Source organism: Schistocerca serialis, chromosome 2 (assembly GCF_023864345.2).
Source record: "Schistocerca serialis cubense isolate TAMUIC-IGC-003099 chromosome 2, iqSchSeri2.2, whole genome shotgun sequence".
Classification (NCBI taxonomy): Eukaryota; Metazoa; Arthropoda; class Insecta; order Orthoptera; family Acrididae; genus Schistocerca; species Schistocerca serialis.
In genome coordinates, this window is record NC_064639.1 from 1,159,731,658 (window position 1) to 1,159,745,289 (window position 13,632).

Consider the following 13,632-nt stretch of genomic DNA (forward strand, 5'->3'; position numbering starts at 1 on the left):
ACAGTCCAGACTATAAACCAAATTAAGACACACCATCCATGTGCACATATAGATGGAACTCCTAAGTTCACATAACTCAAATGCAACAAACATCTTGGGGCTTTAGAGTTGCAGCCAGTAATCACACCACAGTTCGCCACTAAAAGTGGGATCTAGCAGCAGCAAATGGTCATGGTCATTGTCATCCTTACAAGGCTTGGATGTTGCACCTCATCCTGTAGATGAAGACAACATTATGTTGTGCTCCCACCTTACATCCCACTGGACATCCCTCCCCTAAACAGAGATATAAGCTGATGCACAGCTCCAATCAGCTTGATAGTACCAACACCATGCCTCCAGACAAGATCAGGACACCTCTAGTCACCATACAGAAGAGCCAGACAGGACATTCTACTAATTGGCATTAGTCAACTTTCACTGGATTCAGAAAGACCAGTGTTCAAAAATATAACAGTGCAAATGAACTTCAAGCTACATTGTCACACACCCTTTTTGCACTAGATAAGTAATGCATTAATTTCTATTAATACATTATCATAAATTGTTGCTAATCAGTGTTACCATCATTTACGCCACTGTGATATAACTGTAGTGGCTGTGCACAAAGCCACCTCATATGAGCAACTACTTTTGATAGTGGGAGGTTCTCTTTCGCCCACATTTATGTTTGGTGTCAACAGTATTTTGTGAATATAACAGGGAAAAATATTTTAGAGTGGATATGTTTTGCATCTGAAGATTATTTTAATAATTCATAGGTTAATTTAGAATTACATGCTATTTTCTAATGTGAACAAAAACTGTATCACTTCAGCTGATCTTTATAACAGCAGATCAGTTTTTTATGAAATACTCACCTTTCTGTACACAAGTGAACAGCATGCCACCCGAACTCTCATTCCAACACTCTGTGCAATCAGTGTAGAGTGATGCATTATGAATAAGCTAATTACACATGACAGGATCAGAGCTCCTGAATACCAGTACATTTCCTGTCTTGAAACTACTTCATTATTACTGAAGTGTCTTATTACAGCAGCGAGGAATATTGGTTGAGCAATTCTGTAACATCAGGTGAAACTGCATACATAATATCATTTTCAGGACATTTTAAGCAAAGTAATTTTTAAATAGTGGATAAAAAAGTAAAGTACACTTACTACTAAATTACAAATTTTTTAAAATTTACATTCAATCCAGAATGTCAATTTATCAAAACACGTTTACAAGGGGACTTCAAGAAGTAAGTTACACACTTATATGGCAGGCCAAGTTTAACTTTTATTTAATGTTGCGCTACACTTTGAAGTTACATAGATACGTGACAGTATTTTTCAACATAGTCACCCAGTCTCTAAAAACCAAGGTCAGAACATTCTACCAATTTTTCAATCATTGAACAATAGAAATCCCCTCCCTGGTCATGGAGCCATTGAAGGACAGCTGCATGAACATCTTCACTGATGTAAAATCTCTTTCCCAGATTTCTTTCTGGTTGCAAAAGCAATGAAAATTTATTGTGCAAGATCTGTAATTCCCTATCAGCATCACCTACATCTGTATGGCCTTTGCCAAATTGTTGGTACAATTTATCTTTGGCTGGTCATGATTGCAGTTTACCAGCAGTAATATATGGTAAACCTATGTGCACAATTCAGATGTTTTGCCCAAAAAAATCTTACAGTCTCACGTACTTCAACAATGGAGTACATTTCCACTTGCAGCACCATTTCGATTGCGCACTGTGATGCACACATCATCTGTACCACAGTACAACTGTTTTTGCAAGAAACTTGCAAGGTGTACTCTCTTCTGAGAATGCACCACTTATTGCACTGTGGTCTTAGCATGGGATTACCTAATTTACATTCTGAAGTCCCTGCATATCTTGATGAAAATGGTTGGATAGGTCATGTCTCCTTTTCACCATTGGTGTAGTATTTTCACTAACTCTAAAGTTATTCTCTTCTGTTGCTGGCATAAACTATTCTGTATGATACAGTTTGGCATAAGCATTAAACAAATGGTTTGTGTCATTGGAAAACAGTTTGCAAGTGTGGTATCCAATTCCTGCTAACTGTAGTGTCATCCCACTGCATGCCCATTTCAGCACGATTGTGTAGCAGAGAAGATATCTAATGTTTTCCTTCTAGAAGTGGTCATGACTGTATGACTGTTTCTGTGACTAGTTTCTTCTACCAACAGAGCTATCAATAAATGTTAACTTTGTGTCATGTACCAGACTGTCTGTTCTACACCCTATGCAAATTATGCCGAAGTAGTGACACCCAGCTAACAAAGGCTTTTGTGGTACATCATGATGCACTCTGATGAGGTCGTTTCCACTGACTCAGCTGCTGTTTCTGAGAATATTGCCCCATCATCTGCTGGTGAGCTGCATTATACAGTTTCCCAGGTCACCATCCAACTAACATCTTTCTCCACTACCCAACCAGCTCTTTAGTTCATGCAGGTTGAAGTTAGTTTCCATTGTTGTGGCATAACGATGAACATACAAAGTGTGTGTATGTGGCCAGTAAGCTCTACCACCACTAAGCTGCCGAGGTTGCCGATATCACCACCACACCACCACTCATCGAGCTACACCATCACCTCAAGATGGACTTCATAGGCCATTCTCCCTGTCTCCAGTGGAGAGCATACATCAACTGATTACTGATGACATTTATGGCAGAACTCCTGCACCACATCTGCAGCACAGTCAGTACTGGGACGAACTGCTCCAGATGCTATGGTGAACCGGCTGCCTGGCCAGGCATATGCCGTCCTGCAACTCAACAATCTTTCACTGCAACAACTAGTGACCCTTGCTGACACTGTGGTCAAAGCCCTCACTGCAGCCCAGTGTTCCGGTTGAGCTCATTTTACTGTTATCGGGGTTGTCTCCAACACAAGAACTGTACTGCCAGCCAGCACTGTGGACCACAATGCTCAGCACCCACCATGGTCAAGAATTCTAGCTGCTTTCAGCCAATATTGAAGCTGTTCCTGCACCAACACACCTTTTCTGGCACAACTGGGACCATCAACATTCCGAAGAACAACCCACCACGTGCTGATGGCACTGCACATTTGGCGAGAAAGCTCCATGCTGACGCCCACCGTGCGACGACCCAAATGACAACATCTCCACAAATGAGCGTGCAGAGAAGATGCATTGCCTCATCACTGACAGAAGGTTCCTGACACACACTGGTTCTGACTAGTGTGACTATCCATGCATGTTTTACCCTGGGCATCTGCGAATAATACCATTCCGGCTATCGTCATCTCGTCCATTGCCAATTACAGTGTCTACCCAATGCAAGTGGCTCTAGGTCTGCATTGCACCTTCAGCTGGCAGTTCTTCATTGAAGGCTTCACAGAGCCAATCGTTGGTGACAATTTCTTAGCACATTTTTGGCTCCTTCCTGACACTGCCAGCTCTAATCTCATCAATATGGACTCCAGTTACTTGGCCATCACATTCCACAGTGTTGCACAAAACTTTATGCCAAAAATTGTCCATGCTGTTAACACAGGGCAGTAAGAGGACCACCTGGACCATTTTCCATGCATCATATGCCCACATGGAGGACCCAAGAGGTATGACACAGTACAGTGCAGTACAGTACATCCTCTGCACGATGACTGGTACCCCAGTTTATAGAAAAAAATGCTGCCTCACATCAGAGTAACTTGCACTGCTAAAGCCAAATTTGAGGTTATGCTTTGACATGGTATCATTTGCTGTTTAGCCAGCCTGGTCCACTCCTCTCCATCTTGTACCGAAGAAGAAAGCATCCTGCTAACCCTGTAGTGACTATTGCGCTCTTAATGCATGCACTATCCAGACAGATATCCAGTCCCAAACCTTCATGATTTCAGCCGAACTGACAGTGGCACTTCAGTGTTCCACATACTTGACTGCAAGAAGGCATTCATTTGCAGATATGTGGGTGATTCAGTAAGTCCTTAGAAAATCCAAGAGATGGCACTGAAGATATCAAAACCTTTTGCTAGTAGTGTCATGTGTGTTAGAGGCCAGGTAGAGTTCCAGCGATATCCAGGACATGGTTTCATTGTCCCAGTCAACTGAAGCAACCAGCTCTTGTTTATTTCAAAAGATGGTAAGAAGAGAGTTTTGAATTTTGTTTAAACTTTGCTATTTAAAAGACTTATGCCAAAATAGATCAAAGCTGAGTTGAATGAAGTTCACAGCACATCTACTTTCCCATTTGCCACTGTTACCAATTGGTAAATGAGTTTAAACACTGTTGTACATCCACAAAAGATAAATTGCATTAAGGATTTCCGGTGGAAGTGACCACCCAGAAATGACTGATAAAATCCACAATATTGTTTTCAGTGACCGATGAATAACTGAATGAAATATATGAGGCCATAGGTATGTCACAAGGTACAGTGCTTTCAGTTTTGCATGAAAAATAGTATGTAAAAAAAAAAAAAAAAAAAAAAAAAAAAAAAAAAAAATTTGTGCCGTGCTTGCTCACTGTGGAGAACAAACACAACCATAGGTTCGAAGGTGAGGCCAACATTGTTTTGACACTTTTTCTGCCAGGTTTCAGCATTAATACCGAACTGTGGACAAAATATGGCTACCCTAACCTACTATACTGCAGAGACTAAGGAGTAATCAAAACAGTTTTTGAATGTTTTTTGGTTTGGGTTTTTGAATGCAGACGGAATCTGAGGAACATGAAGACACAAACTGGCTGGAAAGGTGATGGCCACATGTTTTTGGGATGCATGCAGAGTCACCTACATCAATTAATTGCAAAAGGGACAAACAATAATTGGGGAGTATTATGCATTATTATTGCACCAGCTTAATGAAGAAACTGAGGATATACATCCTCATTTGAGCAAGAACAAGATTCTCTTCCTTCACACCTTCGCACAGCAAACACAGACGAGATCCCCTGTGATGCACAGCCTGCAGCCATGCCTGCTCCAGAAGTCGAATGAGAAGGAATGTCTCTTTTAGTGGAGCCCAAGAAGATACTATTGCGCAAAGAACATTGAAACTGTGTCTTTTTCTGGAAAGCACTGGATGCTATATGTGCACCTTCAACAGCCCAAATTACAGAATTAAAGCTCAAATTATTGGAACAAACACTGTTTTTCACTAGATTTGACTCTCAGAGGCTTTTTTATTTCTGAATTTAAATGACTAAGGATGTCATCGGCCACACAGATCTTATTTTGCAGATCTTACAAAATCCCAATTTTTGGATAACAAAGTTGGAGGAACAATTGGGAAACTGTAAAGAGTTAATAGGGGAATTATGATGAAAAATAAAAAAATCCTGAATTTTTTCCATCTTTTTCAAGGGACTCACTGAACGACCCTCTTACTAGTCACCACAGAAGACATCTTGAATAAAGGCATCACCATGCCCTTTGGCCTCTTCTAATATCTTTACATGAAATTTGGTTTCCAGAATGCTACACAAACATAGCAGCAATTCATTGAATATATGCTTCATGACCAACACCTTTGCTTCACCCATCTCAACAACATCTTTCTGTTTGCTTCTTTGCTGCAGCAAAGCTGGAAACATCTGTCAGCAGTGTTTCAATGTCAAACAATTCTGAGGCTATCATTAATCCTTCCAAATGCATCTTCAGAGTCTCCCAGGTGTCATTTCTGGGTCACCAGATTTGTGCAATCAGCATTGCTACCCTATCTGAGAAAGTTCAGGCTATTCAGGAAATTCAGCTCCCTTCAACTCTTCAAGAACTCTGCTGGTTCCACAGATGCTGAAATTCTACCACCGCCATCTGCTTGATGCAGCCTCCGTTAAAGAACTGTTGACAGACAGACTTGCTGGCTCAAACACTAAGGGAAACAGTCACATTCCTTGGATGTGCAAAATGGGCACCACCTCCATCGCTGCAAAGAACAGCCTTGCTGATGCTGCACTTCTGGCTCCCTGCACATGATACCCAACTGCCACTGGTGGCTGACACCAGCCAGCAAGTCGTTGGTGCAGCAGCACTTCAGCGGTTCCTGGAAACTATTTGCCTTATTTTTGGAGCAGCTTACGCCTGCACAAAGTCAGTGGAGTGTGTATGACACGGACTTGTTTGCCCTGTATGAGGCAATCTGCTACTTTCACCAAACAAAGGGAGACTGTGAACTTTATGATGTTTTCAAACCACAAACCCATCACATACACCTTGCAGCAGACAATCAGATACTCCTCAGCGAGCCAGTTCCACCAGCTGGAGCGTAAGTCTCTGTTCAGCAAGTTCGGCATATTTAGAGATTTGACAATACTGTCGCTGACTGTCCATCATGATCACTGGTTGCATCAATTTTGTCTCTCTCACTGCAGCCAACAGGTCAATATGGAGCTAGACTTACTGCCACAATCCAGACACTGGATTCTTGGCACAGACATGAAACTGTTCTGTGACACCACTGGCAAGCCACAATCTTTCCTATCAACCACTTTCTGCTGGCAGCCCTTTGACAGTACCCACAACCTGTGCCACCATAGTGTTAAACCTGTTAATGCCAGGCTTGTTACCCATCAGTTTGTGTGTGGCCTGGCATCTGCACAAACTCTCGCAGCTGGACCTACAGTTGTGTTGCTTGTCAGCGTAGTAAGGTCCACGCTTCCATTTGTCATTTGCCTGAGGCTAAAGGAAGGTTTACACAGGCCATATTTACTGTCAGTCCCCACCCATCTCTAATGTCCAGCAGTATCTTATAACTACCATCAACTGTTGCACATTCTGGCCAGGGGAAGCACAAATTCCAGACACCTCAGCTGAAACTGTGGCACAAGCATTCATGAGTGACTCATTTTGGTTCCTCCTCAACATCACAACAGATTGCAGAAGGTAATTTTAATCCCAGAAGAGTATGGTACTCATTGGCACCACACCACCACATACCACCCAGCCAGCAATGGTACTGATCTAGCAATGGCATCACACACTGAGGATTGCTATACTTTACCACGACTACTGAACACCCCATCGTCCTTCCCAGCCTCTGCACAAGTTTCGAATATACCTCTGTACTTCAGTGACTGGGTTGGTCTAAGGTGAGCCCCTTCTGATACCTGAGTAATTTGTCAAGTCATCTGCTACCACTTCTCCCTCTGACATACCAGCCTTGCTGGATGGACTGCACTCCCACATTGCAGGCATCCATCAACCTGGCTCAGCTCTCAGAATGATATCCCATCTTCATTTGTTCACACAGATTTGGATGGTGCCTCACATGTAATTTTCTGCAGTGAAGGCACCACACCTGGTCGCCAAACTATGAACTCCAGTTCTCATAAGATTGTTGGGCAGGTCACCATACGCTGGAGGTTGGCCCTACACCTTCCAAACTATCCCTGCCACTACTCAACACCCCTCCTCCTCCTCCTCCTCCTCCTCCTCCTCCTCCTCCTCCTCCTCCTCCTCCAGCACCTTCAGATGGTGGTGGTGAGGTTGGCACCACCACCACCACCACCACCACCACCACCACCACCACCACCACCACCACCACCACCACCACCACCACCACCACAAAACTGTCAGTCACACACTGTGCAGTGAGTGCGCTTGCCAGCTTACCAGCTCAGTTCGCCTCCACACTACTACCTGTGGGGAAAAGGAGGGGGAGGGAGAGGGAGAGGGGGAGGAGGGGTGCAGCTGTGTGAGACTACCAGCCACGATTAGCAAGGATAGCTAACCACAGCATTGCCATGTGTCAGCCAACGGCGAACCTACAGTGCGGGTTGCAATGCAGAGCTGGTGACAGCCTTAGCCAAACTGCTAGCTTACAGCACCTACCTCAGCCATGTTGCTGCTAGTACGCGCACTGGCCAGCTGACATAAAAGCAGAAACACACAACCTTAATGCTACAGTCTGCAAATGTGGCATCCAGTTCCTACTTCAGTGGTCACCCGAGCCTTATCAATGCCCCCACGCTGTCCGATCGTAGTGGTAGCTTGAGTGATGGATTGTGCAGTGTCTTCAGTGGTTGCTTGGGCAAAGGAACATCTCAGTGTTACAGTGGTCAACTGAGTAACGGATTATGCACAGTATGTTCATAGGCTGCTCGTATCACCGACCATGTTCAGTGATTAAGTTATCACCCCTGCGATAAGTAATGATTGGTGATAGTACAACCATTTCCAAAACTAGTCTCTTGAACAAACTGAGATTAGCTTAGTGAGCTATTACTTCTTATGTCACTGAACATGCCTATTCTATGTTATATGTAAATTATCCCAAAGTGCTCCAAGCTGCCTATCCCTGCAAAGCTACAGAGCATGTGTTGACTGTTTTGATATGTACATCTGCTTTGGTAGCACAAAAATTCTGCTCATCACACTCTGGATGTGCGGTAAGAAACAAATTATTTAAGGAACGTCGCTTCACTTTTTAAGTCCTTTGAGTACCCAGTAACAATACGTTTTACATTTTTTGGGTTCAATATTATGCAATTTTCATGTGTGTTGTGCATGTAATGAAGATGTTGATGAGATGTTCTCTGGTGCAAACTTAGATTGGACAGATAACCACCCATACAAGTCTGCACAGAATAGTTTCAGATAGAAATGGATACCTTGTATGTTAAACATTACATTTCACAAATACATCCACCAAAGAGTATATAGTTTCTCCTTTTACATTATTATATGTAATGAAAGTCATTCATATGTACAGTTGACCAGAGGGAAATGACTGCAGTAATCAGACCAGTACACTTTCACCATCAAGTTCACTGGGAGCAAGTCTTCAATGTCATGAGAGACAACCACTCATCATATGTGAAAATAATCTAAAGCATTGGGAAAGTAATCAAAATCATCTATGAACGTAAGGATAAATGCTCACACAATTTTCAGTATTTCCAAGGCATATTTGGTGTAAGGTACATATTTAAATGTTGATGCTGCCTGCAATGTTACAAACTACGCAAATTATGTAGCACACTCACCTTAAAATTAAATGATAAAAACCTAACATCAAGCCATGTATTACATACTGGCCAATGAAAGTTTTGAAAATAGCTCTAGTCAGACTTGGTTTTGCGCCATGTTTTGCCTGAACTCTCTTTAATTCATACTTCCAGTTCCTGAAACAGAAAACTTCCTTTAATGTCACAACAGAAGCAAACACACCCACACACGGTATGTAAACAATTAGGAGCTGCAGTTCTCTCTGACAGGTATTACGACCACCACAGAGCACATTAGTTAGTTCCTTATTACTGCGGTTTACCAGGCCTGTTAGGGTATATAAGAGGTGTGACATGCAGATGCCACATACTCCTGTGACACAGCATTATCAGCATCTGACAAGACATTGAAAGGGACTTCATTGTAGGTCTCTGGCCATCTGGTCCAATTACGCAATATCCTTATTTGTGGGGCTTTAGAGTGCGAGTGTGGTACAATGTCGAGCTGCAAGCAAACGTGAGGGCCGGCATACTCGTCAAGGATCTGGCCAACCATATCTGACAATCACAAAAGACGATTGCACCGAGCACATTGTACCCCACTTTACTTCACATCTGTGACTGGCACATGACAAGTAATGTACTCACGTCGACATTCTGTGTCACCCTGCATCATTGGTCAAGATTAGCAGCAGCAGACTTGGGAATTACTGTCCAAAGTGTAGGCTGCCATTAACACAACACAACACAAACTGCTGCATTTGGCACGGTAGCATGACTGACGTGCAGACTGCTCATTGCTGGCTTCAGTTCAGTTCAGTGACAAACGAAAATTCTGCACTATACTGGATGACCATAATTGGCAAGTAAGGCAGTGACCTAGGGAGGGGACCTATTTTTCCAATGTTTTGTTAGAGATACATCATTGTTACTCCTGGCATCATGATGTGCGGAGCCTTTGGGTATGACTTCATGTCTCGGCTGGCGATGACTGAGGGAACTCTGACATCGCAAATGTCGCTGACAGGCCTCATTTTCATGTCTTACCTCTCGCACTACACTATCATGGAGCCATTTTCAATGTAACAATGCTCACTGAGACATGGTCACATCTCTATGAACTGTCTGAATAATACTGAGGTATTCACGTGGCCAGCAAGAATCCCCAGATCTGTCCTCTATAGAAACTGAGGGAGCACCTCGAATGTCAACTCCATTTCGGTGCCAGTATTCAGGATATGATCAACCAGTTACCACAGCCGTGGGCTAGTCCGCCTCTGGAGAGGCTCCAACGGCTTCGCGACACTGTTCCGACTGAAACAGTACTCGCATCCAGGCCAGAGAGGATACGTCGTAATGATAAGGGGATCATGCTACAAAGTCATTTGTAGATTTTGACTATTTTATCATCAATGGAATAATATATCACACCCTCTCAACCTGTAAAGTTTTTTTGTTTTCTCTTCTCCTGTGCCTGTGCCTGTGCTTTTTTGTCAGGCTGTGTATTTGATACTACAGATGTAGCTCTGGTTACTTTATAGTGCATAATCCAGGAGGCAATCTGTTACAGTTCAAATCTTCAGAATGAACTGGAATATGTACTTTAATGATACTTATGTTTAAAATGACTCACTTCTCCATTATCACGAGGTGATCTTATAACCAGATACCCTTACCACTTATGTCCATGAAAATTTCATTCGAAGTACACATTCTTACCCCTATTCTATTACGGTATGAATTACATGTATCATGAGCTGACTATAATGAAGACTATAATGAACAACCTGACCTTGCTATGTCGATTGGCACTGAACACTTAAGTTACTTACTTCACATGAAATCTATGCCTAAAAATGCACCTTTAGAATGAAATCAAACAATGGAAATTCCAATCTGGAATATCAACAATGTAAGGAAAAAACAGACTGCTACTCTACATAAAGATGACAATGAATTGCAGAGAAGCACAATGAAAAGACAGTTACACATTTAGCTCTCAGCCAAAGCCTTCATCAGGAAAGGAAAAACCAGATGCACATGCATGTGCACACACATGCAAACCTCACACACACGAGCGCCATCTCCAGCAGCTTGGACCGGAATCTGCAGAGCGAAACAGTAATCTCTGTATTACCGTAACTACCTTCTTATGAGGCATCATATAAGAACATGCATTACTTTATTTATCTTTAAATTGATGTAAATATAGACCTTAATTTAAGATAAAATCAATACTGCAACAAAGTAAGTCACATTCAGTTATTGTTTTTCTTCATGTATGAAACTTCCCGAAAGATTACAGCTGGCTTCTGGACCAGGACTCGCTCAGAACCTTTGGCATTGTTCTATGTTCAAGTTGTCCTCTGGTACACAGTTTTAATTCATCAGGAATTTCAACACAGCATGTACGCAATTTAAGAGTAAAATATTCATTCTGTTCTTCACGTATGTGGACATATGAAGTTGAAAATAATTACACATACAATGTGTACCCAGAACGGCATTCCACTTAAGTGCTCTAGTAAATAATATTGTCTACATGAGTTCTTGTTTGTATGTATTATTGTGAAACTAACTTTTCTTTCTGGAATTCATCCATCACGTATTTGTGTATAAGGCATAGTGTTTTAAACAAGTCACACAAAAACTACCATATTATGAATCAGAAACTTCTGATAACTTCATATACAAACCATTCCAAGGGAGTACCAATAGATGATAAAAATAAAAACTTTCTGAAGGCTTAACTTACGCTTCAAGTCTGTCCCCTAAATCTTGTGAATTATCTCTCTTTAAGGCATCGTAGAGGTCATCAATTTCAAGATCCTTCTCAGTTCCTTTCTTAAAGAGGTCTTTTAACCACCTGTGAAAGAAGGGAAAATTAATAATTTCTTACATTCATGATCAGGTTTCCTAAGAAAAGGGAGGAGTATAATTTCAATATTTTAAATCAGAAATACCTCTAATGCAAAATATATATTGATGATAAAGTGTAATCAGCCATAAAGAGGAACAAGTGCTATAATGGTACTAGGTATAATTCTGTCCAGAAAAAGAAACCTTTGACTTTTTCGAACGTGAGAAACTAACGAAACAGCCAGTTAACCGGGACTAGTTTCAATTGGAATCAGTCCATGGTGTAATTGACATGTGTGTCTGTATTTTATAAATGACCTGTACTCCATTTATCACAGTGGGTAGAATTTAATAAATTATATCTGGTAGATTTTATGAATGCATTTGATGAGAACAGTTACCTCGAACTACCTAAATAAATCTGGTCATGGATACAAGATTTGTGTGTTATGTCTCAAATATGCAGTACAGTGGAACATCACACAGCAAGCGTAAGTCGTTCCAGAATCTTACTCGTGTAGCGTAAAACACTCCTTAAGCAAAACAATATCTCATAAATTAATGTAAAATACATTAATGCTTTCCATGCAGAAAAGTACTAAACGTTTTATCTTATTCATGCAATTTAGTCAAAGAAAATTTTACATGCAGCATTACACACTTTATTCATGAAACGCAACTAATTTTTAAGAAAGCTGTCTATAGTCATTTCTTTCTGCTGATGCTCCAACACTTGGCAAAAAACTGATACACATTGTCAAATTTGTAGCACATGTAGCCACTGCTTTATTGGGGGGGGTGGTGATTTTCAATGCACGGTGCAACCGATTCCCAAAATGGTTCAAATGGCTCTGAGTACTATGGGACTCAACTGCTGTGGTCATAAGTCTCCTAGAACTTAGAACTACTTAAACCTAACTAACCTAAGGACATCACACACATCCATGCCCGCGGCAGGATTCGAACCTGCGACCGTAGTGGTCGTGCGGTTCCAGACTGTAGCGCCTTTAACCGCTCGGCCACTCCAGCCGGCCAACCGATTCCCATGCTTTCAGCATTTCTCTTATTGTGTCAGAAGATTGCTGCTTTGCTTTACCACCTCTGCCTCCGCCTCCTCATCTGAAGAACTCTTCTCCACAACTTCCTGCTGTGAAACACACTGCAGCTCTATAAACTATTCAGTAGTCATTTCTTGGCTGTGATCTTCCACAAGTTCATTGACATCATTGTTATCCAATTCTAGTCCAATACTCTTGGCCAAAGCCACAACTCGCTGACTACAGACTCCGGAAGTACCGACTCAAATGCTTCAGAGTGACATTCGACAATGCATTCTGGCCAAAACTTCTTCCAAGCAGAAGTGACAGTTTTCTTGGTAACCAGTTCCCATGCCTGTTTGATCGTCTTGATGCAGGCAACAATGTGTAACTGATACTTCCGAAACTAAGAGCGAAATTGATTGCTTCAGCAAACTCAAAGCAATGTTCAAAGAATGTTTTAGTGCAGAGCTTCTTAAAGTCAGAAATAATCTGCTGCTCCATAGGCTTGAGTAACAGAGTGGTGTTGGGAGGCAGAAATTGGATCTTGAGGAATTGATTTTCCAAGAAGTTGCTCTTGTAGGCCTGGATAATGGGCATAAGCGTTATCCATAATAAGCAAGATACAGAGTTGCAGAGTCATCTCTAGCAAATATTTTTTTCACCAAAAGACCAAACACTTAATTCATCCAATCACAGAAAGATCACACGTCTACCAAGCCTTGTTGTTGGACCTCAACATCACACTTGGCGTGCTCTTCTGGACTTTACACTTCTCGAAGGTTCACGGCGTTTCT

General features: G+C 41.9%; 1 protein-coding gene across 1 annotated transcript in view; it reads right to left on the reverse strand.

Moving 5' to 3' along the window:
- LOC126458616 (ATP-binding cassette subfamily C member 4-like) overlaps positions 1–13,632 on the reverse strand; it is a 305,514-nt gene that overhangs the window by 131,349 nt on the left and 160,533 nt on the right. The window contains exons 2-4 of the mRNA XM_050095782.1: positions 11,695–11,805; positions 8,979–9,116; positions 861–1,065 (exon numbers count right to left, since the gene is read on the reverse strand). Coding sequence (XP_049951739.1) covers positions 861–1,065; positions 8,979–9,116; positions 11,695–11,805 — 454 coding nt within the window. The remainder of the gene's footprint in view (positions 1–860; positions 1,066–8,978; positions 9,117–11,694; positions 11,806–13,632) is intronic.